This window comes from Anabas testudineus, chromosome 12 (genome assembly GCF_900324465.2).
Source record: "Anabas testudineus chromosome 12, fAnaTes1.2, whole genome shotgun sequence".
Classification (NCBI taxonomy): domain Eukaryota; kingdom Metazoa; phylum Chordata; class Actinopteri; order Anabantiformes; family Anabantidae; genus Anabas; species Anabas testudineus.
This window is the reverse complement of record NC_046621.1, coordinates 16,313,382-16,341,323: the sequence shown is the minus strand read 5'-3', so window position 1 is coordinate 16,341,323 and position 27,942 is coordinate 16,313,382. Positions and strand designations below refer to the sequence as shown.

General features: G+C 40.1%; 2 protein-coding genes across 3 annotated transcripts; one reads left to right on the top strand and one right to left on the bottom strand.

Moving 5' to 3' along the window:
* Positions 1-2,419: 2,419 nt before the first annotated feature.
* On the bottom strand, positions 2,420-9,018 carry atp6v1c2 (ATPase H+ transporting V1 subunit C2). Of its 2 annotated transcripts, XM_026356002.1 has the most exons (13): positions 8,881-9,018; positions 8,471-8,672; positions 7,822-7,889; positions 7,199-7,284; positions 6,608-6,702; positions 6,185-6,276; positions 5,999-6,094; positions 5,827-5,895; positions 4,508-4,600; positions 4,329-4,416; positions 4,136-4,233; positions 3,913-4,042; positions 2,420-3,109 (listed from the first exon to the last, which is right to left on the bottom strand). In XM_026356002.1, exons 2-13 carry the CDS (start codon positions 8,597-8,599, stop codon positions 3,017-3,019), a joined length of 1,137 nt encoding a protein of 378 aa, XP_026211787.1. In that variant the 5' UTR covers positions 8,600-8,672; positions 8,881-9,018; the 3' UTR covers positions 2,420-3,016. The 2 variants fall into 2 exon arrangements, with proteins under 2 accessions (XP_026211787.1, XP_026211788.1); XM_026356003.1 differs by lacking the exons at positions 7,822-7,889; positions 8,881-9,018 and having other exon boundaries at positions 8,471-8,589.
* Positions 9,019-9,877: 859 nt separating this feature from the next.
* Positions 9,878-22,923, top strand: nol10 (nucleolar protein 10). The gene is made up of 21 exons (XM_026355965.1): positions 9,878-10,040; positions 10,435-10,480; positions 10,575-10,673; positions 10,762-10,839; positions 10,927-10,964; positions 11,288-11,424; positions 11,850-11,915; positions 12,071-12,131; positions 12,759-12,844; positions 13,132-13,210; positions 13,705-13,854; positions 13,992-14,058; positions 14,861-14,913; positions 16,863-16,989; positions 18,923-19,002; positions 19,135-19,233; positions 19,434-19,526; positions 19,807-19,983; positions 20,385-20,698; positions 20,957-21,059; positions 22,026-22,923. The coding sequence occupies exons 1-21, from the start codon at positions 9,975-9,977 to the stop codon at positions 22,173-22,175; spliced, it is 2,169 nt and encodes a 722-aa protein (XP_026211750.1). The 5' UTR covers positions 9,878-9,974; the 3' UTR covers positions 22,176-22,923.
* The last annotated feature ends 5,019 nt before the right edge of the window (positions 22,924-27,942 follow it).

Below are 27,942 nucleotides of genomic sequence, written 5' to 3'. Positions count from 1 at the left end.
TGTAATAAATATTTTATATAGTTTAATTGTAATCATACAAAATCTCATCTGTAAAGTATACCATATTTATTTGTAAAATGTAATACAGCTTCTATTCTATTCTATTATTTTAACTCATTATTTTAACTCATTATTTTGTAGTTATTTTGTCATTTTGTAGTTTTAACTTAATTGGGTTGTTTTTTTGTATTATAGTTTTATACTTACAGTTTAAGATACAGCCATCTACAAATCACACATAGAAATTTTATTTTAACACATTCTTACTTAATTAGAAATTATAAAATAATTTACTTAAAAAAATTCATGAATTCTTAGCTTAGCAACAGAGTTAACAGTTTTGTTCAGAAAAGGCTTTTTACTTTACGGCCCTCTACCGTTAATTTCACAGATGTTTTTTACAGTGTAGTGCAACTTAAATAAATAAAATACTAGAATTGTATATCTACAAACATGTTCCCTGTGGACCAACCACAAACCCTTTAAGTCAAGTGAATTAGACATTAAATATTGCTTGTATCCAGAAGGGGGCAGTAATGAACCCCCAGCTGCTCGATTAGCTCATAGAAAAAGAAGAACAACTGGGCATGCGCATTGTTTATGGACTGTCCAAGAGAGGGAAATTCAGGTGTTGCAGTAGCCATGACACAGAGAAACATACATACACATGCAGACGATAATATAAATAATGCAGGAAAAAATACACATCTAAATCCATCTAACAGAACTAGACAGAAAACAAACTGCACACAGTTAAATCTACAGAATAAAACAGGCAACTATTAAGCATTCTGTGCAGTTGTATGTTGAGATCACTAATCTGCCAAATTACACATTCTAAACAATTTAAATTTACATGCACCCACTCTCTGGGATATTAAACAGGAAAAAAGTTTCAAACTTTCATGCTTTGCTTACAGTATGAAGAGGCATGTGCAATGGATAGATCTAAAATGAACATTTTTCTAACCTGAACAATGACGGCGATGATGATGGTGACTACTAACTGATCACATAAGGCCATAGTGACTTGATCATTTGTTAATGCTAAGCAACAGGGATGCGTGACACATCTTACACTGATTCATGCCTGAAATCATTAAAAGTTATGCATGAGTTAAACTTTAGCTAAGTCTACGATTTGTGCCCATACTATAAGTGTTAAGTATCAGAACAAGTATTTGATGCATGCATATTTATTTGTTGATGGTTTGTGTATTCATTGAAATTTAATAGCAATTGAACTTTGATGCTCTGCGCCAAATTCAGGCCAACATTTTAATGCGTTATATGTTTTGGTTTGTGATCAAATATCAGCAAAACTAAAGACATTCCCACCAGCATTAACAGCACTATAAGTATAATTTTTATTAACAAATGTTAGCATTAAAAATGATAATGTTAGACAGAAACGTGATTGTGAGCGTGTTAGTATTTTGCTTACAGAACTCTTGCACAGTTTAGGCAAATAAAAGCTGGAGTAGACTCTTACTCTTGTTCTGACACAAATACGTATGATAATATGTCAGATCTGTGCAACTGTAATTCTATTCGGTATCTAAGAAGTTGTAAGCTGCATTAAACCAAATCCAATAAAAAAATTAAATAGGGACTTACACATTAAAATAAATAAACATGCATACCACCATCCTGAATCTTGAGTAGCCTGGTAACAGATACATGTATCTTTGAAGGCGTTAGCTCATATTTGATAAATGTTTTTTAGTTTTTTGTTTTTACTCTTAAACATCAAGTTGAATTCCTGGAATTACATTTCACCTCACCCATGAATGTTGGCGTATTATTTCTTTTGTAGGTGTGTTGCATTGTCAGGTAATAGCTATTGTGTTTAACTGGAAAGACCATGCCGCAACGGTTCACAGCTGTTAAAATTTAGCATTATTAGATAATTTTTCTACCTGAAAGTAATGTTTGTTTGAATGCTTGTGTTGCTACAAATGTTTATGTATTGCATTTCTGGACCAAGTGACACTAAATGTTTAATTAAATTAAAGGATAGTAAAAATAGAAAATTATGAAATTGGGTCTACTAAAGTCATTCATGTGGAACCTGTTGACAAACTAAAATGTCCTGCATGGAAACACAAAAGACTTGACAACTTCTTTTATAGATTATATTTCCCAGGTTCTGTGAGATGGGTTTGATGTGTAAAATCAATAGACTCCCCTTTCAAACAAGCTCCACCCTGACCAGCAACTGTAAAAGACAACTTTTAACATTGAAGCATTAGTAATAACAATTTAATGATGCACTATATTTGACTGTAAGTGTCACAGGAGGGCATTTTTCAGCACAACTTTGAATCAAAGTATCAATGAGTGTAAATAGGATTTGGATTGTAGTATTGTTGTTTTTACTTAAGCAAAGGATTTTGTTATGAATAATAACAATAATAACTTATGCACAAATAAATCCACTTTATTACACTGTGATGGCTTCAAGGTTTCTAGGAAGAGCTTAAATTGCATACAACTTACAACGACATCAACATTTACAGTCCATGAAACTGAATTGTTCAGAAACAGCTGAATGATATTAAACAACACAATGTGCAGCTAATAATATTAGCACTGCTAGCGGCACACTGACCACCCTGTCTGAAACAGTCGCGTTGAAAAGACATTCAAGGATATTCTTAACTGTTTATGTTTTATTTCAGTGTTGACGTCTTAAGGTGACAATGCAATAATTATAATGATTTATTAATATATTTTTGATGTATTCGATTTCCTTTTATGATCATTAATATTCATCATTAATCATTATTTGAATTACCATGTGACCAGCCTGTTGGACGGTGTACATTTGATGTAAAGGTGTCTTGTAATCCCATGAGGCGTGGGCCGTAAAATGGCATGACACATAAGTAAAATTAAAAGTATTCATTCATTTATTCTTAAACTTCTTGTTCTGATTTACTGGGCGGGAACAAGCCACAACATCAGCTGCAGGGCCCCTAATGCTGGGTCACTGCGTGGGTCCTATCTTTGCCAACTAGTAGCTGTAGTCCAGCACGTTGGTGCTGATTTGAAAAGAGATGTAGGAGAAGTACTCCTGCTGCAAGAGTCCTGGGATGTCACAGTTCACCTGTTTGGCAGAGGGAGACACAGAATAGCATCACATACACCTTAAACCATGTAGAACCCATTGTACTATAGCGTGTGTGCATTATACACTTTACCTATCATGAAGTAAATGTGTGTGCAGCACTGTACAGTAGGCAACAAATTCAATCGATTTACATGACACCAATGTCAATTCAAGTGGACTGAACATCTTCAACATAAAATCTGGGCCTGCTTTCACAAAGACACTGTACATTCTGCTCTTAGATGAGTCTAATGCGAGTTAGAAAATGTGACAGAAATAAAGAGCCTTTTAAGCCTAAATTAGCCATCCTACCATCAGGCTAATTTCCAACTAAGAGCTACTGTATGTTTCTATGGTAACAACCAATGGCACCAACTGACAAAAAGATGAAAACATGGCAGATGTGGTTTGCTAAAAATACTGTGGAGTGAGCAGTCAGAAGGAGTCGGTCGAAGGTTTTACACTGTTTTGTTATGTTATTTACTCTATAATTGACAAATCTTTCCAGCAGGTACAAAGTATATTCTACTGGAGTGGTTTATGGATGTAAACACATACAATTAAAACTTGGTATTTCTGTACAGCTGTTTCTTACCATGAGATGTGGTTGAAAGCTCCTAAAAAGCTGCTAACTGGACGTGATACACTGATCTAAATGTCGAAAGGAGTGATCGTGCATGCTCGAAAATGTACATGTGTGGTCTTTATGTCTTTTCTTCTGTGCTTTGGTTGAAGTAGGAATACAACAGCAACACTGTAATAATCAGTAACAACCAGTGGAGGTGACTCCGGCCTCTTACATCTTTCTTGCTGGCAGTGGCAGTGGGGTCGAGATGCACGAACAGTGAGGCGAGTTCTTTCCTGAGCTTCTTCGAGCGCTTCTTGTCAGTCTGCAGCAGAAAAGCCTGATAGTTGACGGGCAATCCGTATCTGTGCAGGAGATAGCATCGTGAGTTCGCGCACACGTTTGCCTTTAATGTTGAGAGAAGATGAGAGAAAACTGCGGATGTTATCAGAGCTGACCTGAGGACGGATTCCACAAACACCCTCAATGCTTTCAAGTGAATCCAGGCAATAAACGCCTGACTGAAACTCATCTTCAGCCAACGCACATAGACTCCCTGTGGGTGAGGCACACACGTTTAATTCACTACAACACTTAAGGTGCACATTCTTAATATCTATAAAGAACACACATGACGCTCGCTCGACTCACGTATTGTTCCTTTTTGTGGACTGAAAGCTGCTTCGTCTCCTCCTGCATCTGCTCCTCCAAATCGTAGCTGTACTCCCGCACGATGAACCTGTGTTTGGATCATAAACTACATTGTGGAAATAGACACAGACACATGATTTGACATGATACGGTATTTTCATCCACTTGGTCCTGCTTACTTGTTGTGCTGGGCTTTAGATTTGAATTCAGACAGATTCTTTTTGAAGAGCGTCACTGAGAACACTCCGCCCTCTTGATCCTCATACAGTTTCCTGAGGGTCACACAAAATGATAACAGACAATCAGAGCGACAAGTGGCAACGTGCAACAGCAGGTCAGAGATAATAAGGAAAGAAATAAATATAAACATTTGAAAAGACAGTCCTGATGGTGGATTATGTAGCCTATAGCTGAAATTAACTTTCTTTTGATTATTAAATTAAATATTCTCAAATTATAATGCATGTTGCGTTGCATTGTGGGATACTTTCCATGCAGTATATATGAAAGGTGCTATATAACCTGTAAATAAAACTTGACTTTACAAATGTTATTTGAGCATTTTCAGTTATGATGGCTTATTAGATCACCTCTAGATGATGTCATGTGAAGGGGGTTTTCAGCTAGAAGCAAAAGCTTAAACATGGAGAAGGCAGAGCAAAGTTAAACACTATTCATATACAGTAGGTATCTTCTGCAACTATAACTAAGGGGAGCAATCAGAGAATCAGTGAGGTCTCCCTTTAACAGGTGCAACATGTGAGTCAATCAAACACCTGTATGATTTAGAGAAGCTACCAGTAACAAACTGTTGGTGCAGTCACACTGTTTCTAACTTTCAGTTTTCTCTACTGGAGGAAAGTAGCAAATCCATATGTTTTGGTATCAAAAGTCCAAGTATATTGATTATTGACACTAAATATGAACACCTGTTCTACCCAAACATACAGTATCAACTTTCAAAAGCCCCAATCTGTCATAGTCACTGACACTGACGCTAACCTGTTCCTGTGATCATTCGAAAACACTAGGACGTTAAGCAGATGGACAAACCAGGATTTGACCTATTACACACACACACACACCACATTCAACTGTGGAATCTTTTACTTTTGTTTTATCTGTTTAAAAAATGACTGACAATTGCTCCTAGGTGAATCTGGGTGTGGGAACACAGTTGTTGATCTGTTGTAGTGGCCAGTCGACAGAGCACTTTTATTTCATTTCATTAAAGGTGTGATGTCATAAAACATTCTGATGTCAAAAACATCAGTTTACTCTAAAAAAACAACAACAGCAACAAAAAGCCAGCTCCCTCCCTGCTGCTGATTAAAGCCAGGTGGACTCTCACTTTCTGCCAGTAATGAAACACCTGTGGTTACTTAGCCTGACCTTTTGGATGCTGAGAACAGGCGCTCTGGGCTTTGCCAGTGCACTTGTACGTGGATCAAGTGGAATGACTTGTCTCACGGCCAAATGTGGATAAAGACGGCCTCACCTGCTCGACCGCGGAACCACAAATTCCGACATGGATTCGTACGTCCGCTCCCACAGCAAGTAGTTTGCCCTGCGACCAGAGACATGTTTCAGAAACGCAATCATACACGAAGAGCATCACAGGAATAGACACACACACACACACACACAAACACTCCTGGTGTGTCACTGACTTGGTCACAACTACCAGAACAGTGGTGAGGTACTCCGACACTATCAGGTCTTCTTTCTTCACAATGTCGTTCAGACTTCGGTTTTGCAAATTCCCTCTGTAGAGACACAGATTTCAGTTAAATACATTCAGAATTAATAAAACGTGGTGCTCTTACTTACTATGTAGTGTAACTAATGTAACTCACTCTAGTTTGTGCTCGAGGATTTGCAAGCTCGATTTCACATTGTTGTATGCTGCAGTTTGAGTTTTCAGCTCTGCCTCCACCTGGGAAATTTCCTAACACACACAAAAATATGAAGAGCACATGTTAACAATGGGAATACACGGGATAGTCATGTAAAATAATATAAAACAATATTAAATAAACATTATTTAATCTGAATTTGTCCATAAAACCCCTGAAATACAAGTCTTTACTAATTTGACTCTTTACATATCCTGTGATATTTACATTAAATGTTTTATTAAATCTCTCTTGTAACCTATTTTGGGAGAAATACATCATATTATTACAACTAAATGTGATCTAGTTTTCTATTCACTGTTTCTGTTGTGCACCAAACTGCTTCAACTACATATTTCCATGTCACTTATCATTAGTTTGCACCTTGCTGATCATGTCGGCCAGGGAAGTGAGGGGCACAGCTGTCGGGTACCTGGCCTGGTCCCACTGAAACTGTGTCACGTAGCTCATCAGGTCCACTGAAAAACCAACACAGAAGGAAATCATGACCAAACTAGAAAACCAATAATTGCACAGTTGTAAACACTCAGCACACAGTAGTAAGAGTAGTGGTATTTAGAAGGCGACAGGGCAAAAGTGCAGTAAGAATGCACACTTTAAATAAGGAATCACACAGCACTGCACTCCAGCTCAATCAGTATACTGCCAACAGGTAAAATACCCCGCTTGAGGTAAGCTCTCAGGGGTGACAAGACGACGCTCTGATTCGTGCCGTTGGCTGGTGGGGGAGAGTGATGAGAAACACTGGTTATTCTGGTTTGTTTTGGCAGCTGTCGTCCTGTCATACTGCTGCTGTGCAGGGGGATAACGCGACATACAGGCTTCAACGTAGGTTTTATCTGAGTGTGTTTGTGTGTGAGTATGAGCCTTGATTTAAGTGGCTTGTGTACTATGTACTTTGTAATTAATACACAAAACACCGTTTGTGTGTGTGTGTGTGTAAGCAAGACTCACTTCCATTGGCTAAAGCATTTTCCAGCACTTTGTCAGTGGCGTGGTCCATCACATCCTTCATGCACTGACATGTTTTTCTGATCACACTGACAGACAACAGACAAAAAACATTGTCAGACAGTCCTGATATGCAATTTATACATTTTATTTCATTCATTATCATTTATAAACGTCTTTCCTGGAAATCTCTTTTCCACAAATTAATTTGTGATTGCTACTGAGATACACAATGAAGTATTAATGTGGAACGAGGGTTTTATTTATCCAAGTAAGGGCGTCTAAATGAGTTGGGTTAAATGTGATTCAAGCAATTTGGACTACACTACAGAGGATAACCGCTTGGTTTGACCTCCATCACTACGATGTCTTTAACACTCCCACCTATTCTATGTCGGCTCAGATATACCAACAGTGAATTTAAAATAAGGAGGGAAAACTAACCGTCAGCTGCCCCTGACCATCAATTAATCATGGTGCAGACCGCGCACAAGCTCACACTCACTAAACACTTAATCAAAGACAAAACTACACATTTATCTACAAACATGCAATGAACAAAAGTTGTGTGTGTGCCAACAGAGAATGAGCAACATAGTTGAGCTTGGTTTGTTATCCTTTTTTACCCTTCAGTCAGCGTGTCGAGCCTGGAGAGATCATCTGACACACTGAGCAGACTGTCCAGTATTCCCACCTGAGGTCACAGCGGAGACAGCACAGTTAGTGTTACTGCGGCTGATGCATCATCCATCTGACAGCGCAGAGAGCCCGACACTTCTGCAACAGTTCTACATGTGTACTCGCTTGTTAACGCACTGGCTTTCAAAGTTCAGCCTGAAGGTGGCCGCATGTTCACAACTCATATCACATTTTAACGGGGTAAACGTTTTTAACACGTCAAACACTTGAAAGAATTAAAAAAACCAGCTGGTGCGGTGTGATTCCTAGCAGTCAAGGTGAACATGGATCACGTTGAGTGAAATGGGTCAGATGGAAATTTTGCCTCAAATTGTAGAGAGCAACCTGAGCCTTTATCCCTTCACCAGAGAAGGACACCAAACACCATCGCCCTCCTCAACCACACTCTACTGTACCGGTATAAACAAAGAACTAACATACACTAACAATTCTTCCTGTTCTATGTTTTGGCAGCGCTGCTGTCATGGATCACGAATAGAGGCTCTTCCATACCTGAACCTTGAGTGTATGTTTACCATGAACACTCTGTTTCGCTCCCTCAGGCTCTTCACCAGGACAAATGATAGAAAGTCTCACCTTGAGCTCTGGAATGGAGAACTTGCAGCAGGTGGCCAGTTTGGTTTTGGCAATGGTGCGCTTGAGTTTCTCTACACTGGTTGAACTGGTCTTGTCCAGTGGGACAGAAATCAACCACAAGTCTGTCATGACTCCCAGTACTTCACATAGAGACCTCCAGACAAAATCCTCCCCACAAGAACAGGCTTTGGCACAACATAAACTGTGCCCGAGAGCAAACAAACAAAGGCTGCAGTAAGTTCAACTGTTTCTGGAAACATATATAAGCTTTCAGTTACATTCTGTTTATATTACTTTATAACTGATATATATACGATCACTACATTTCTTTCCACGTCTATAGTTACATTAAGTTAAAATATCTAAGTATAAAATAGAAAGAAGTTCTCTCTGAAAGCAGGGAGTCTTACCTTTAGGGTATCCTCATGACCAGCGTGTGTCAACTCCACTGTGACTGCAGGGAGAATCTAAGCAGAAGCTCCACCTGAGACTGACAGCCAGCCCACTGTCTTCTAGGATCACAAGATGCTGTTACATCACCCCAGGCGATCTGATCAAGTAACCTATACCCATACCAAAAATGGTTGACTTTCACTCTGATTGTTCCACAAAGTACACAGTTTTAGGTGGCAGCTTTAATTTTGGCTGTTCGTTTGCTTACAACTTGCATTACATTACATGTAGGCCTACTTATGAAGCTCAGATTGATGTTTTTATGACATATATTTGATGTTGCCATGATTTGCATTTCCTTCTGGTTTGCATGACATGTGTGACCTTGAAATTAGTAAAGGTCACACAGTAATTTGTATGTATATGCAGGACAATTTTTTATTAGTATGTATTATTTTATTAAATAATAATAAAAAATATTTTTAACACTATTTTTGGGGTATCTGTAACTTCAGGAAACTCATCTACAATAGTAGAGGAAAAAATAGGTTATCATGAGAAAAACAAAGCCAAATGAATGGGATAAAATATCATGTTATAAGATACAAAGAATAACATTTTCCTAATAGAAAATTATGACACAAAAAGGCATTTTGACTTGGTAAGTCAAAACTTTTGGCTTGCAGTTGGGTCTAAATGTAGAGTTACAATGCACCCTGGACAAGTTTCCAGTCTCTCCACGCAGACAGGTACTTGTTTTTGGTCCAATTGTTATTTTTATTCTTATTATTACTATTTTTCATAACAATTTCAAAGCAATCATTTCATACTAGAAATCAGTTAGCCTAACGTTATAAATATATTACACATAAGTATAATACATATAAATATAAAATCTATGCTTTTTATGTCTCAAATTAAATTGAATTTTTGGCCTTTGAAATGATGGGAACTGTGTTGTTTCCCGCAGTGTTGTTTCTAGTCGGACATATTTCGGAAAACTCATCGTCACTTCCTGTTTTTGCTCCGAGGCAAGAACGTGGGTTCAGTGCAGTCTGCCGGTGAATAGTAACAGTGTAATGTGCGGTCAGAGCCCTGTTCACCTTTTACAATGCAGATATCTAGTGTGAACGATGTCAAGATTTACAACCTAAGCTATGGAAAGTCTCTTCCAGAGGTAAGAAACACGGCAGCATCAGCGCCAAGTTAGCTAACATCACATTTCAAAAGCTCCAGAGTTAGTGTTTAGCTCACCCCCTTATATCTAGCTGGCTAGCTAGCTAACACAGCTAGCTGTGAGAGAAGCCCTAACGTTGTGTATTGAGATAATGTCAGAGCCAGCACGCCACCATAATGTACACTTTAATGTTATCAAATGAACATATGTGGATAGTAGATCATCATTCTCCTCGGTCATGTTTGTACAGCTTCTGTTACAGAGGTATTAAATGTATTAAATGTGTATTAAATGTCCTAATTTAACTTAAGAGTCGCAGCTTTGTCTGTAAAGTTCTGCTTCAGCTTATTTTTATGCTTCTCAAGTCCTGATCACATCTACTTCTCTAATGCAGTGGCTGTCAGATCGGAAGAAAAGACAGCTACAAAAGAAAGATGTTGGTGAGTTATCTGCTTCAAATTACAGCATCATAATAATTCATATTCTCTAAAATGCATGCCAGGAGTCTCAATTTTCTGCTCCTTTTCCCACCAGACATTCAGCGCAGGATTGAGCTCATCCAGGACTTCGAGATGCCCACAGTGTGCACCTCTATCAAAGTATCGAGAGATGGACAGTTTGTCCTGGCAGCAGGTGAGATGAACTCTGGATGGTGTCTCAGAGAAGCGTTCTTAAAATGTAGACATCGGTTGTGATTAGATGTTCTTTTCATTCATTTCAGGCACTTACAAGCCCAGGATACGCTGTTATGACACCCATCAGCTGTCCTTGAAGTTTGAGCGCTGTCTGGATTCAGATGGTAGGCCATGTGACACATCCACTTGTTGCTTGGTCTCCATGTTCATGAACAACTAAATTTGACGAGTTTCTTTTCCCTCTCCCACAGTTGTGGCCTTTGACATCCTGTCTGATGACTACTCTAAGGTCAGACATGGCATCTGCATCATAAGAGTCGACTTTACGGCAAAACAGACACATTGATTCGTACATTTATGCCTTGTAAAGTGTAAAGCCCTGTATAGTGTGTATGATGGTCTGTACAGTTAACACAGAGAAAATAGTCAGTTACTAGGTTAAAACTATGTTATTAAAATGCCACATTTTTGCCCACAGCTTTTGAAACTATTATACGGTTCTGTTCTAATTGGGTGCATTTTGAAAATGTTTTATATCTTGTTAAATAGCAGAGCTGATTTTGGTTTTAATGCTCTTAAATGCACCGTGTGCTTCTCTGTGCCTCTGTGCAGTTGGTGTTTCTGCACTGCGACCGCTACGTAGAGTTCCACTCCCAGCACGGACACTACTACAAAACACGGATTCCAAAGTTTGGACGAGACTTTTCCTACCACTACCCCTCGTGTGACCTCTTTTTCGTGGGGACAAGGTGAGAGCACGATTGAATGATAGATGTTGAGGTATTTTGCCTCTCTGGCATGTTTTTTACATTGCTCCTGGATTCACACAGACATTTGCTCTGTAATAAAACGTGTTGTTTCATGTATTGGTGAGACAGTAAAAATACATTTTGAGAAGTTCAGCCAGGGCAGTGCATTAATGTGGTTAAAGGATTTTAGATGCCAAAACGCAGTGGATTATGATACTCGCAGCCAAAACCTTCTAACTCCCTTACATGACCAGTCAAGCACTTGTCAGATTAAGTCACAAAGCAGAAAAAGGTGAACCGGATTCAGCTTGTTTGCCCCATTGCTTTGGGCGACCACCCCTATGCCCCCATCCTGCATCTGTGCACTTCCCGACTGAAAAGAATGAGAAGAGCTGAACCATAAATGTTTTTGTTTGTATCTTCAGTTCAGAAGTTTTCAGACTGAATCTGGAACAAGGACGCTTCCTGAACTCCCTCCAGACTGATGCCGTGTAAGTTTTCCATAACGTTTTCCCAGACTGCTGGTATTTAAAATTAAATTAAGCCAGCAATTGGTCTCATTTACCACTCGAGTTTATTGTGCTCTTTGCTGTTTCTGCTCCCAGTTCATGCTTGTGGTACATCTTTTTCTTGACTTTTCCACCAGGGAGAACAATGTGTGCGACATCAATCCCGTTCACCATTTGTTCGCCACAGGAACCTCTGAGGTAAGCGCCATAGCAGGCTGTGTGTGAAATGAGGCACCACTTATTAGCAGAGGCAGTGACTGTGTACAGTATGTGTTTGACTGTAGTCAAACTGACTCAGTACTAATTGCATTTCAGAATATACTAAGACTAAATGACTAAAATTATTATTTGTATTCATATTAAAACAAATAAAAATGTATTGAAATAAAAATTCACCACTTTTGAAAACAGGATTTTTTACAGTGTGATATAAGAATTGGCTGCTGACTGATTGTTGTCATGTTTTTATAGAAAGCTTAGAAATGAGCATTTTTCCTTTTTGGATTGCTCAATCGTAGCTCTTCCTCTTCTTTTATCTCTTTGATATTGTTTGGTATAAAGCATCACACACCATCTGGGCTGATTTAAAAAAAAAAAAAAAGAAAAGAAAAGTGTGTAACATGAATTCTTAGTGTTAAAGATCAAGTTTTTCCAACCTCACAGTTACATTAGAAGATGCCAAAATAAGAAGATGCATACTTCCATCCCAGTTAATAGTAAATACCTAATTTAAACATGTTGAGTTGTAATCTTGCTGAACCTGACAGTTAGCTCTCAGTCTGTCTCATGATTGGGCACGTCTGTTCTGTTCTGTGCGGACACCAGGGACGGGTCGAATGCTGGGACCCTCGTGTGCGCAGCAGAGTGGCCACGCTGGACTGCGCCCTGAGCAGCCTCGCTGAAGGGACGGAGTAAGTACCAAGCTGTTCGACTGAAATCTCGAATGGTTTCAGCCTCACGATGTATACGTAGCCACATGGCTCTTCTCGTGCTGCCTGTGCCTATGCTGCATGAAAAACAAGCTGCAAGCTGTGCAGCATTATGGCACACTATAGAAATATCTCACAGTTAATTATCCATTAAGGCACAAAGGAGCTGCGGCGTGGGCGTCACTGTTACTTATTTGTGCCTTTGTGTCTCAGTTTCCCCCCCTTTTATTAGCATTCTGTTAATGTGGGGATGTGTTTTTCATCTACAGAGTTCAAAGTTTGCCCTCAATCAGTGCGCTGAAGTTTAATGACTCTCTCACGATGGCCGTGGGCACTAGCACGGGACAGGTGAGGACACATTTTTTTATACCACCTACTTCACTCTGGGCTAACATTCAAGGTTGACACACGGTATTTTCACGAAAGAGTGGTTCAATACTTTGCCATCCCTCGTCAACAGCTACAATCCCTGCTTCCTCTCTTTCTGTTGTTGTTGTTGTTGTAAACTGTCAGCTACCCACATGGTGTGAAATTCCGCCTCTTTATCCTGTGAGTAGTCAGCTCACAATAGCTGGTGTCAAGTGGCCTCTCTTGAAAGGTTACTCAACACTTGCTGGATTTTGAGTGAAAAGGTCAGTGGCCAGCTCCCATGTGATGTTGTCTCTTTAGCTGAGTGCAGCCTTTTGCTGTGATGTAAAGTAAAAGTTGGAGCTGGGAGTTATGAAGTAGCGAAGACAGCCGCCACTTTCTTTTTTACGTTACTATAAGAAGTCGACTTCTTACAGGGTTAAATAGATTACTATACTTCAGTGGTGTTGTTCACCCTCTGCTTTGTCTTGAAGGTGCTGCTCTATGACCTGCGCTCCAGCCAGCCGCTCCTGGTTAAGGACCACTTATATAACCTGCCAATCAAGTCAATCAGCTTCCACAATCAGCTGGACCTGGTCGTGTCTGCTGACTCCAAGATTATAAAGATGTGGAACAAAGACAATGTGAGTCCCGACCTGTGCTGTATACATTTGTATTTTAGCAGTTTCAAGCGTCATCTCACTAATATGAGCTCATTTCAAATATCAACTTACTTACTGGTCTGTCAACATCCTTCACGTTTTCTGTCTGTTCACCACAGGGCAAAGTGTTCTCATCCATACAGCCTCAGAGCAACATTAATGACGTCTGCATGTACCCGAATTCAGGTGAGAACAACTTATCCACCAACGTCACGTTTAAGGAAATCATGTTTTTATTTCACTAAATTCAAAATCCTTGTGTTAAATTATAACTTGAGCAACAAACGTTGTCTTAATGGACTAGGGCTGCTAAAGTTTAAAAAAAAGGAGCACGGTTTAGTGACTGCTGTAGGAACTGCAAAATCAGCTTTTAGTGAAACACAGAAACGACTGCTGATGAACCAATAAAGATCTTATTACTAAATGTTCAAAGCTTGGTCATTAAGCAGCAGCGCTATTTCATCGAGGACACAACCCCCTCTGAGTTGTGAAGCTCTTTTCCACCTCTGGGTGGCGCCACTCTCCAGTGGAGCTCACATTAATTTGACTGGGCAGCTTTGTCTGTCAATACATATCAGTCAGTTTACACAAGAAACAGAGCTGAAGGTGAACTTTTACACTAAAATCATCATTGAGATCATTGACTGGTTTGTTTCAGGCTTTACTTTTATTTTTTTTAAGCTGTTACAGAATAATAAATTAGACACTCCACCACATTATGCGGCTCACAGATGTTTTTATCCTATTCCACCTTTCATCTGCCTAAAAGTTTTTAGTTCCTAATCTTTATTAGGGAGGTAATTCTGCCTCAGATTATGCTAATTCCAGTCTCCCTTTATCGTACCTGCTTCATTTCAAGTGTAATAAGACCTTCAAACGTTCATGACTGGAACTAAACGCTGTGTGTTCACCACAGATCAGCTCTATTAATATCTGCCCTGTTTCCGTCCTCACATTGTTTTGCCTGCATCCTGTGTATCATTTACAGGTATGCTTTTCACTGCCAATGAAGATCCCAAGATGAACACATTCTACATCCCGGTGAGTTTCCAGGCATTTCTGTTCCTTAACTGTGCCTTGCCGTGACAGCGTGCAGCAGACGGGTCACGTTCACATCCTGTTCATCAGGTGCCTGTCCTCCTCGGAGAGACTTTACTGTCCAGTCGAGGATAAAGACAATAAAGGATTCGAGAGCGCAGCTGGTTGATTCTTCAGTCACCAATCTGAGCTCTAAAGGGTGAAGCTGGAAGAAACTTGTCAATTAGTGGGCTGTCGTGTGACTTTGATGTGATCTTACATTGTGTTACTTTGGAGACTGTGTGTCTACAGTAAACTTGGCTTTGCTTTGTGTAAATGGGTAAAGTCCCGACCCAGTGGACATGGTAAACTTTGTCCTGCATTAGAGAGAAGGTTAAAAGAGCAGTTGGCTTTTTGAGACCACACTTGATCGACAACTGATGCAACAGTTTTGATGAGTTGTTTTTGAAATGTAGCAGCCTCTTTTGTCATATCTCAGGGTGAACTCAGTGTCTCGCTTTTTGATTTTAGACTTGTGGCGGGGCCTCACAAAACGGCGACGACGTCTTCTGGTGCTTTAGGAAACGGCCTGTTTTTCTTTGTCCTGATTTGGTTCCTGTCATCCTGAAAATAAGTTTTTATGTGATGTTTTATGGTGTCAGGAAACAAACTGCTTGGAAAAATCAGGACATAAAGTCTCAGACTTGTGGGAGCAAACCTCCTTTTATGTTTCTGTGATATTTTAGCGTGAGAGAACCGCTGCGAGGCCTGAGCTCCCCACAGTAGCACAGATTATCTGTGTAGGACAGCTTGAAGCTTTATCAGCTCAGCAGTGATGAAACTAAAGAATGACAAGGTGCCGGACGCTTGATTCTGTTGACTTTGGCCTCGATGTGTGGCTCCATGTGACGTCATCTGCTCTGTGGAGCTCATTCCACAGAGCAGACAGAAATGCTGAGTTCAGTCTGTTTCATAAGACTTTCATCCATCCAACCATCTATTGAATCCAAGTGAGCGAAATGTCAGTGTGCCAGCGAGGATCTTTGCTCTGTCTTACTTTAACCTAGTGTTGTGGCTCATGAGCATAGAGAACTCCATCCACATTTGACATTATAGTATTTCCCTGTTCTCACTAACAGATATTCAGACAACTTTGAACATTAACTATGTTGCTGCACAACTTCCAGGTTTCATTTGTGGACATAGAGTAGATTAGACTAGCAGATCTATTAGGTAATACAAAGTTTAACCCGACTCTTTCTTGTCAGTAAAAACTGCTGAAGTCTTCATCAGTTTTAGTGATTTTATGTAGGAAAATTGGCACGCCCTGGCTGCATCATTGGGGTGAGTCATGTGCAGTTTGTGCCCTGTATCTACAAACACCTGTTCAAACGGGACCGGTGTGCCATGAAAGATGAAAATGAATGCTGCTTGTGATCTTGGAAACCAGTTCAGCTACTTCATCCTTGTTAGTGTTCCTCGGAAATCTTTTCATAAGACATAAAGAAAACCAGAAGATTCGCACAGTAAAAGAGTTAAGTAACATCTTCAGAAAAGCAGTCACAGTTGTCTGTCAGTGACTCCGAACAAGATGTTGACAGGAACATAAGTGGATCTGTTTTGGAACATTGTTGCATGTCAAAGTGAAAAGCTCTGTTATTGCTAGCAAAACATAAAAATGGTTGCTCAACGAGAAGAATGCTTCTCTATGTCAGCGCTTTTGTGGTCTCATCAGTGTTTACATACCCAACATTGAACTATACCTACAAACCTAACATAACAATTCCAAACTTCACTGGAAAATAAGAGGAGTCAGTCGTTTCCAGCTAGAATGGAAACTTGAGCCAGGACAGGTGGTCTATTTTTGGTTTCGATAAATACATGAAAGTTTCATGTTTACACAACAGTCTAAATCTGAACCGTGTGTGTGTGTGTGTGTGTGTGTGTGTGTGTGTGTGTGTGTGTGTGTGTAGGCTCTGGGCCCTGCACCTCGATGGTGCTCCTTCCTCGACAACCTGACAGAGGAGCTGGAGGAGAGCCCCGAGAGCACAGTGTACGACGACTACAAGTTTGTCACCCGGAAGGACCTGGAAAATCTTGGTGAGAGCTTTCTGCCTCGGTTTCTCCCCACTAACCTCACTGCGCGTGGTGAGGGTGGGGGGGTAAGGAGTTGTTCAGACACATGCAGTTAATGTATTCCGGCTTTTATACACGGGGCTAAAGAGATGACAAAGTGGGAATTTAATCCCAGCCTTGCAAGTCAAACCTAAAACTATAAATCAATCTGAGCTACTTTGCCTCCATGGGGTTAGCACAGGCAGCTAGACAGTTTAGGTAGAGACTGGGGGAGGGAGGGAGGAAGGAGGGTCGATGGAGGGAGCACCGGAGGGGTTGAATGAACTGTGGAATGCAAGCTCAGCAGTAAAGATATCAAATGACAAGAAGCAGACGAGCGGTTGGCTGATGTGAAAAGGAGAGAGGGGAGCGGGGAGGGGGGCGAGCCTCGTAATGTGACCCTGTTATGTAACCTTGAGGCAGCCTCAGCCGACTCCACATTTTCTGTGCGTCCCTCGTTCTCAGCGGCGCTGACGTCACGAATGCGCTTTCCAGCAATCGCCTCGACTTGCGCACGGAGCCTCTCCCCTTGATAAGTGACAGTCAGTCCAGGGTGGAGATTTCTAAGATGTTCTGCACATTTCCATTCACTCTGAATTACGGCAGCAGTGGAAAGCGGACACACCTTGTTCAGTGTTTTATTATTTTCTTGTTGTTTTCTTTTGTTGTTATGAGTTTCTGAAAAAAAAGTTAGATGCTGTGTCAAATGGTTTAAAACCTGACAACATGTTATAACTCAGAAGTTAGATGGAGTTTGATGCCAGCAACATGTTCCAGACAAGCAGCGACACAGACATGTTTCCCACTGTGTTTCAACACCTCTTCTTTGTTGTGGTTGTTTGAGAAGTGAGAAGAGCCAGTGCTTTAGCTTTGAGAGTGATTTTCTTTTCCTATTTATGTGTGATATAGGATGCAGACTGCTTACCAGAAGAAGGTAGTCTGGCGTTGTTTTATTGAAATAAGCAGGTGTGCTACTCAACAGGCCGTCGTCTGGAGGTGGTCAGCATCTTGTTTATAGATTTCATTTAATTTGCCCTGTATACTTTTACCTTGCATTTGTGGAAGCAGCAACAGACCATGTTCCCTGACTGGTTTTCAGAGGTGTTGCTCATCCCGTCACCTTGGTGATGTCCACTACAAAATCATGTCTGTTTTTATTGCAGTGCTGCCTGAGGGCCAAAGATCACAGCCAATGTTGGTTTTCTCACCCACATACAAAGATTTCTCTGGTTTCTCTAAATTCTTTAGTAGAAGTGAAATCCCCGTATTCTTTGCAATTTTATGCTTGACACATTATTCTTGAGTTGTTGTAAAGCTACTTGTTTTTTTTTGTTTTTTTTTACAATTACACAATTTTTCCAGTCATTGTGTTGCTTGCATCAAATTCAAAATACTTTTTTTTTTTAAATCTAATTTCTCAGTTTCAACATGTGATGTTGCCTTTGTGCCGTTTTTAAAGTTATTTATAAATGATTTTACAGGATTGACAGATGAATTGAAAGATCAGTTCTTTGAGTTGTTGTACTCAGTAACACAGTAACAATGTTTTGTGCTGCTGTAGAATTTACTAAATAATTTTTAAGGTCACAAAACAAACTAAATTCAATTCACCTTCATTATGTTAATGACATTTCAGAGACTGAGTTCTCATATCTAAATGGCTAAATAGTACTGGGTATTGCACCACTTTTTTACAATAGATTCAAAAATATTATTTCATCAAATCTGCTTTTAATCAATCAAAAAACAGTATATTAACTACTGTATATCAGTATCTGCCAATGTGGTCTGTTAACATGGCTAAAAACATAAACCCACATTTTTTTTTCTCAGAAATATATGAATTTAGCATTTATTGCTTTCTTTTACATTCTTTTACATCTTGATTTTTATCGTTTGTTTTCACGATTGCTTTCAGGTTTGTCTCACCTGGTAGGATCATCTCTCCTGAGAGCCTACATGCACGGCTTTTTCATGGACATAAGGCTTTATCACAAGGTACCGTGTTAACTGCTGTTTCAACTCTTTGTTTACATCCCCTAAATATTTTAAGATTTATTGTAAAGAAGTTGTTGTTTTGAAAGAAGTAATGTTTAGATGTGACAGTGGTACTGTTCGATTCGGCCACAGGTCAAAACCATGGCAAATCCTTTTGCATACGAGGAGTATCGCAAGGAGAAGATCCGCCAGAAGATTGAGGAGTCTAGAACCCAGAGAGTGCAGGTTAAGGTGAGTGGTCCTGGCAAAACATGGTTACAGCTCAACTGTTTACGTCTCTGTTGTATCTGTTAGTTTCACTAAGCAGCATCATTCATAGAGTAACATGTACTTTTCAAACTAGTTTGCACCGGTTACTGCCTGTGTAGCTGTTGTTCAGCACCACTTCCTGTGTGTGTAATCAAATGTACAATTTGTTCTGACGGAGACAGAAGTTGCCCAAGGTGAACAAGGAGCTTGCGCTCAAGCTGATGGAGGAGGGCGATGACGAAGCAGAGCTGGCTTCCAGGAAAAAGAAGGGCAAGGTAGGAAAACAAAGATTACAAAAGAATGTGTTTCCTTGGTGTTGGATTCACATGGTCATCACAGCACTGTTATGAAATGAGATCTCAGTTAAAACTTGAACCATCTTTTGATTGAGATCAAAATATAAAGATTAAAAGTTAATTTCTGTGTCTTTTGGGCATGATGCCCATGACATTTATATGTAAATAAAAAAAGAAGAAGAAAAAAATATATATATACAATCTGTGTGCTCTGCCTAACTCTGTCATCCCCCACGTCGTGTCTTTTTCCAAACTGCAGGCTCTCCCCAGCATCCTGGGCGACGACCGCTTCAAGGTGATGTTCGAAAACCCCGAGTACCAGGTGGATGAGCAAAGTGAGGAGTTCCGCCTGCTCAACCCCATTGTCTCAAAGGTCGGACAAAAGAGGAAGAAGAAGCTGCGTCTATTGGCTCAGCAGGCTGCTTCTTCCCAACAGGTAACGCTGGACTCATCTATGACCTTTTCTGGAACACACCAGACCAGACACCATGTCTGGTGTTTGAATCCAGGCCTTTAGAAAAGCTAGTATGTGAGTGAAAGACATTAGACTTGACATGGCATTTTAGATCAATCCCATGTGACAATAGAAACGCGTCTTAAGGGGAATTAAGTGACTGTTTTGAGTCAGAGTGGAGTGCTGTAACTAAACAGTGGCTTTACGCATTCTTGTATTGGAAACATTATATTAGCTGTGACACCAGCTCAATTATGTCTCCAGGCCTCTGAAGGTGATCTGTGTTTAGTCATGCTGTGTTTTGTAGACATGCTTAGGGATGAAGGGTCAGACAGAACATCACATCAGTAACTTTTTCAAACCTCTGTAATGCCTGTGTCCAGGCGGCTGAAGACGAGGAAGAGCCCGAAGGGCGACCCAGCTCTGAGGAAGAGAGCTCGGACGACGACAAGAGCTGGGTGGAGGAGGTGAGGAAGCAGCGACAGTTGCTGCGGCAAGAGGACCGAGACCGCCGGCGGCAGGAGAGGAAAGAGGCAGACCGCCACACTGTCCTGCTGGAGAGCGAACAGAATGGAGAAGAGAAAACCTCAAACTTGGCGCAAGGCAAAAGGCAGAGCCAGCCTCAGTTTTATCAGATCAAAGCCGGGGAGGAGTTCAGAAGTTTTAACGACATTGCCCGCAAGCAGAAACTCCAGAAGTATGTCTTTGAAAATGTATTGAATTGAACTATTAAACCAGTGCTGACTTATAGAGTGGAGCACACTTTGAAATCCAGTTCATGATTCAGATTGCTTCAGGTTTTGCAGCTGTTGGAGCTTATGGTGATAACTTAGTGGTGCATAATATGCTCAACCATGCAAACACAAACATATAGTACATCACTGTAGTAATAGTTAGTAACTGCTGCTTATGGTGTATTGAGTATATTGTGTCCGACTAACGTGTGCTTTTCCAGGACTTCACTGGCGGACCGTCTGAAGTTGGAGGAGTGCTCCGGGACCAGCAACATGGCCGACACGGCAGTGGGTAGCAAACAGCTGACCTTCACTCTGAAAAAGGTAAACTGCTCATGTGATGCACTGTCCTCTGTGTGTCCTGTAAGGCCACAATCTCTTTGTTCAAAGCAGCTAAGTACAAATAAAAAAAAGTGGATCATCTGTAAACAAGGTGAAAAAAAAAGATTTACTGAAATGGTTTCAGTAGAAAGTCTGAGGATCTAACACCTAATAAGCAGCCAAGGTTAAAAACAGCAGCAGTCTAATAATAATATAAACCATGCAGGAACACGTCAATACATCAATAAAGAGAATTTGTGACTTATGATTTATGAAAAATACACTTGTTTGACATAAGATTTTTACTGATTTCATTCATCCAGACCAGATTTTAAGACTGGTTTGATTGAATTATAAACAGTACACCTTTTGTGTATTTTAAATCAAATAAGTAACTTTAAATTAAAAGTGTGCAGCTGGATACTTAATCTTCCAGGTACAGAAGTGCACCAAGAAAATCAGTGCACTAGAGGGACAGTTAGATCTTTACAACAACCGTGCATAAACAAGTATGCAAGCAATGCGTGACAGCTTCAGCAAGCCTCATTACCATTATTACCAAAAGCGTTGAAAATTAATATCTAATTCACCATATCAGCATCGTGGTTGCTCATTTGTTTTAGTACTTTCGTTGCCTCAAGGTTTTTATTGAGGTTTCTATGCATGCAACAAAGGTGCATTGGGCTACCAGTGTACTCCAGAACACATACATTTTCTTACTGACATTACATCAGTCAGTAAACTTTAACAATGCAATGTTAAAGCAACTTTCAGTAATTCATAAAAATGTATTAACGAATGCTTGGTTTCTCTGTATATTACTGTTTGTTACCTGAATGAGCTTTAGAGGGTTTGAAAAAGTAAGTGTTTGGTGTTCTCTCTTCTCCCCGTTTTGACTTGTTCATCACTGTCCAGATGCCACAGAAGCCAAACATTCTTTAACACTCATAACTGTGTCCTCCTTTGCAGTCCGAGCAGCAGACAAAGCAGCAGCAGGCAGAGCGGGAGCACCATCAGGAGAGGAAGAAGCTGAGACGTTCAGCTGGACACCTGAGCAGCGGCCGCGGGAGAGGCCGGGGTGGCGGAAGGGGAAGGGGAAGAGGAAGAGGCCGCTACTGAGTCTAGTAGTTTGGGCCCTGGTGGCAGATGCTTCTTCAAGCGATGAAGCATTCTGATTTTAGATGCACAGACATTGTGATGTCATTGTGCACAAGTGGCGCAGGCAGAGACTGACACTGACAGACAGAGGCTGTCTTGCTTCTGGGTGGTCTGGACAATGTGTTTAGCAGCTCTCATCAAATTCACAGCACATTAAAAAGATTACCTATGTTGCTGCCTGTGCGCATATTGTGATTATGCCATTATCCAGAAGTACTATGACTTCATACTTTTTAGCAGGAGTGGCCCCAGGAGGAATTAGAAACATGATGAGCTGAAAAAACTTACCATGACCTACCTTGTCTCAGACGTCTAGTTTCTTATTGCTGCTCCTCAGTAGAGCCTGCTATTTCAGTTAATGGTTTGTTTAAAGAAGTCTTTTTTAATTCTCTTTGTTAATACTGTATATTGTTAAGCCAAGCCTGGATTAACATTTGTACAATATATTGTATTTGGTACACTGTTTTGTTTATGTTGTGTTTATTGCTTTCATTAGGGCCAGGACCCTGGAGAAAAAGACTAGCACATGCTTCCTTTGCCACACATCTCTGTCTGCTTGCTTGAATTTAAAAGGGAATTTAAGAGGAGAGAAGGAGAAAATGTGAACAAGGAACTTTTTTTTTCTTTCCCCTGCCCACAACTGCACTTGTTGAAAACAGGGAATGCCTGGATGTCCTTCCCATCCCCCAATGTGCTTATGGTGTGAACCCCCTCGGCTTCTACATTGGCTCATTTCAAATGGGAGGGAGGTGCGTTTTAGCCCTCAGCACACCAACACTGGCCCCCAGACTCATTTGAACCCTTCTGATGTCACAATGCTTTTTCACCATGACCCATCTGCCAGGTTTTGTGACAGCATGAATAACACATCACTGAACAAAAACCCAGAGAATAAGACACACATTTCACTCTGCCCGTTTGTTGCAAGAGATGAAGCCTCTAAAGAAGGGTTTCAACATTACTGTTGCACTCAAAGTTATCCAACCCCCATTGCAAATTGGGTGTATTAGGAAAACGGTTTGCAATAAACAAATCAAATAAGACCATTTTAAATAGCTCAACACAGCTAATGTTTCAAGTGGTTCATTTGTTCAATTCAACACTAAATGTTTTTAATGGCCAGTGCAGTCTCAAAATGATTCAACCACTTTGTGAAAAGCATCTTCAGGACTTAGTAAAGAACCCTTTTGCTGTTATGACCTGCTGCAAACATGATGCATAGCCAGACACAGCTAGAATCATAGCTAGACTCTTCCAAGACTTCTTCTGCTTGATGGACTTTCAGGTATGTTTGGCATCATTGTCTTGTTGGAAGCTCCAGTGACATGCTACAAATCTTTTGCAGTTACCCAAGAGTTTTTTCTCCAACTGCATCCTCACAAATCTGGTAAAAGGCCCTGATAGCTTCATTTTTATGCCACCTCTAGGTAGTATAGCCACTGTTCTTTTAACTTGCAGGCTGTACTTCGAACGATGTCTCTAGGAACATTCACAGCCTTCACTAACTTTTTGTGTCCTTTTCCTGGTCTCTTAGCTTTTCTGACTTACTCAAATTTCTAATATGCAGTCAAACATGACGCTCAACAAAAACCCCTCTAGCCAGTTAAGGTGTTTGATGTCTATTCTATTTGGGTCTATTTTGTTCATCTAGTGGGTTTGACACAGTATCTGATTAGCAAATGTCATCTGTATTTATTAAGTTAATTTTTAAATCAAGGGGTCGGATAGTTTTGAGACTGCAGTGCTCATTAAAAGCTGCCTTTTGTGGTAAATTTGGAGGAATCACTTGTAACATTAGCTGTGTTGAGTTATTTAAATTGTTCTTATTTTATTTGTGTATTGTAAACATAAGCAAATTGACAAGTCTCTTGCCTGCAACATATGACAATATTTGCAGATTACACAGTACAAATGCAAACGAAACAAGCTTATGTGAGCATGGGCCCTACGTCCATTTCTGCACAGAACTGATGTATGGCTTCCTATATGTGTAGTGCAGTATCAGGTGTACATGCAGCAGCAGCTGTGTTAAGTAGCAGTGGATTTCCAAAGCAATCCTGAGCCTGTGTGGCTATATTTATCACAGTAGGATGACATTTTTTATGCAGTGCCCCCTGAAGGATCAAAGGTTATAGTGGTTTCCTTCCTTAGCCTTTTACTTATTTTTCTGTTTTTTTTTTTATTTTTACAGTAACTCTGCGACTATTTGTACGTTTTATTGGATCTTTACATAAGCAGTCTATGACTGTAGATGCTTTAAGATCTGTACATTGGTTTGCAGTTTTGCTTCTTAAATTTCATAGAGCAGATATGATTGTGTCAGTGGTATACAGCATGACACCTCCACTAAAATGTGGAGCAATGAGCCTTCTCTTCAGCCTGAGCTGAAAGGATCAAAGGAGTGAAGTGTGCTGATGCAGCCTGTTCACTGAGCTTCACACCAACCCTGAAAAGCACAAAAGATGTTCCAATGAAAATATGATCACACTTGTTTTTGTGGCCTTGCTCCCCACACTGCCAAGTGGACTAACTCTGGGCAACTCAACCTTGAAAGAAAAAGAAATGATGAGTCAGCGAAGAGCCAGATTAAACTAGACTCTTGTCTCATCGCTCTAGAGACAGATCCAGCAAGTGGAGCAGCTACATGGTTGAAGGCTAATTTCTTTTAATAAATGTAGAACTGAGCTAATGATATGTCAGTTATTAATTCAGTTTCAGCAGGATTCAGGCTGAATAATTAGTATAACATGTTTTCCCCATTAAGAAATTCCTTTTCTGTCTCGTTGCAGACGTCTGAGTGTTCATGCTCATTCTCCCTGTCTCCCTCTCAGTGTGACAGACACCTACAGAGACACAATACATTTAGGTCACTGTCACAGACAGCGTTCATGGCACTGTTGAGGATGTGACCCAGATATGTCAGCCCAAAGATGCTGCGCCAAACAACCAAAAGCAAAGGGATACTGACACATTTTCAAATACAGTTCGGTGTACAAATGCACATAACAGCTTTCAACAATAAGTTATTGTAAACTTTGACCTTCAGATTCTATATGCACTATGAGCTGCATGATATTGGCACATTTTCACTTTAAAGATAGGCACTTGATACATCCGTCTTCACATGTTAATAGCAATGTGACCATATTGAGTACACTAAATTCAGAAGAATCTTCTCGCTCATTAATCTTCAGGTTTATGCAGAGATGACTTCTAAAGCATGCTGTAGCACAGGTGTTAGTACTAACATTAACAATGTCTCAACCATTAAGATTCATCCTCTGGAGAAGATGAATTTACAGTCTTTTTTGTTGGTCCATCTGGTGGATTTTGACTAAAACCAACTCCAACCAAAGTCTACATGTGCCTACCTGATGGACACAGAATAAACCTGAGGGATCGCCACAATCGACAGGCTTCATCCTCTGTGGGTCATGAGTGAACACACAAATCTCATAATAATCCATTTAATAGTTGTTGAGGTAGTTTAGTGTTGACCAACATGGCGGACTGATTGACAGGCCAATAATACATGCAGCCTACAGCTGCTGCTAGCAGGTTGTTTTTCAGCAGTAAAATTTTCCTCCATAGCTGTTTGTATATCTTCAAAATGCAGAATATGAAATTATATAGCTGCAGGTTGTTTGTCAGGGCTCTAGGGCTGTTGTGTACTATTTGTACAGATACAGTCAGGAGGGACACAACCTATGACCTTTAAATAATTTGGAATTGTTACGTTTATTTGCTGTTCAGTCTCATTATACAGTTGTTATGTGGTTTGTTGAAGTACACTAAAATAAAGAGGCAAATGCCAAGTTGTTAACTTTGTTGGTAAAATGACATATTTTCCAACAAATTATATGGTTTTCTGCATGAATTTGTCATAAAATGTCATAAAAAAACAATTTATTTTTAACCTTTATTAAGCAGTTATTAATTGAGGATTGCTAGGAGTTTTTCCACTAGTACTATGAGGTTTTTATGGTTGTTCTCAATGAAGACATGAAAGATCACGTCATATTTGTTAATACTCTTGACTTCTTGACTTGAATAAAGATCAGATCATATTTTATGACAAATTAATGCAGAAAAACATGAGGTTCACATACTTTTTGCCAGTATATTTACCAGGTACCTGTAGTTGAACTAACATGAGGGGCAGTACGTTTTGTAACCAGGAATAACATGTTCTTTCTCTTACAAATGAAGTCAATGAAACTCACACTATTAAACCCAGAGGTCTCCATTGCTGTTACTTAAAACTGTTCTTTAAGGAAACTTTATGTACTATGGTATTGCTGTGTATATAATGATTCACTTCTCTAACATGGCACCTGCCATCTTGGGCTACTCTACACTACCTTTTGGAATTTGTCATTATCCCCTTATTACCTCTTGTAGGCTAAGTCGGTATTATTCAACAAATGATACTTACTGTTGGCTTGCATTACTGGTGGTGGTGGTGAACCATTAATAAATTCCTGCACTGTGCACGAAGAAGGGTTTACTTCAAAAGACCCTTTAAAAAACGTTCAAATGGAATCCTGCAACTTCTGTATGTTTAGACAGAGTGAGGAAATGGATTTTAAAAATAGATTACCTAGACAAGATGTCAAGAAGACAGGAATAGTGTGGCAACAGCCTGGTGAATAAACTCACTGTGGATGAGCCCAGTCAGCAGACCCACAAGACTAAGCCTTCAATTTACCTTTTTTCTAAGGTATTGCAGTAACAAGCCAGACACTACAGTAGGGCTTAATTACAAGCTACCTACTGTGTGTGTATTTTATGGAAATACAGATCCTAACATTTACCTCTACTCTTTTTTTGGGACGTCTTTGTCAGTCTTTGTCATAGGATATAGTCTCATTTGATTTTTAACGTGTCCCTCTCCTTTTATGGCAACCTGCTGTTATGTGACGAACAAATCAGCGAAATTCAGGAATTGCAGTACAATTTACAACAGTGCACTTCCTGTCCTGGGCTGTCTGTCTTTCTGGTGCAATGGTCTTAGCTCTAGCCAGCTGTCTGGGTGGGGTCTGTGGCGTCACTGTGGCTTTAAGTTGATTAAGTTATCTGTGTGTCGACATGCTGCTGGGGGATCGCCCCATTGGAGTCCCTCCATCTAATCTGAAATGACAAATGAAGTAGAGTCAGGCACCATCTGCTCAGATGGACTTAGAACCATGCAAGGAAACACTTCCAGTCATGTAAAGACTAACCACCTCGAGCCGGCTACGTAGCTATTTGAATGAATGAGTCAGGTAATATGAATGAATGAAGGAATGAATCACCTGCAGCTGTTTATGCAGAGTACCTATGAGTCAATTCTTAAATCAGGGGTAGGCATCTTTTGAAGTAGTATGTATTGTCTCTTATTGAACAGAATAGTCAAAGCTCGGTAAATGAAAAGATTTCAAACATGGTTGTGTGACCCTGGTACTGATCCTGCTTGTTTTCTAAATATCCCTCCTCTACCCACTGAAACAGAAGATATCAATTCAAATTATCTTCTTCTTCTATTATCTTACAGGGCAAAGGCCCTTGAGGACCAAGGTTACCCACCCCCGATTAAGATCACACAGACACATCCAAAACGTTTGCAGAACGCAGAAACTGAACCAAAATGTCCAAAATGAGTCGTCAGATTGGGGTTGGGACACGCTCACAAAGTGAATCTCTGGGATCGGGAGATACATACTAGGGAAAACAGACTTTATCTAACCGT

Bases quoted from the DNA above. Each gene is read 5' to 3' on its own strand.
- atp6v1c2 (XM_026356002.1), bottom strand. From the start codon at position 8,599: ATGACAGACTTGTGGTTGATTTCTGTCCCACTGGACAAGACCAGTTCA. The intron at 6,095-6,184 runs GTGAGTTACATT...GTGTCTCTACAG, and splicing joins ATCCTCGAGCACAAACTAGA to AGGGAATTTGCAAAACCGAA. The intron at 4,043-4,135 runs GTCAGCTCTGAT...TCTCCTGCACAG, and splicing joins TTTGTGGAATCCGTCCTCAG to ATACGGATTGCCCGTCAACT.
- nol10 (XM_026355965.1), top strand. From the start codon at position 9,975: ATGCAGATATCTAGTGTGAACGATGTCAAGATTTACAACCTAAGCTAT. The intron at 11,916-12,070 runs GTAAGTTTTCCA...CTTTTCCACCAG, and splicing joins TCCCTCCAGACTGATGCCGT to GGAGAACAATGTGTGCGACA. The intron at 19,984-20,384 runs GTAACGCTGGAC...GCCTGTGTCCAG, and splicing joins AGGCTGCTTCTTCCCAACAG to GCGGCTGAAGACGAGGAAGA.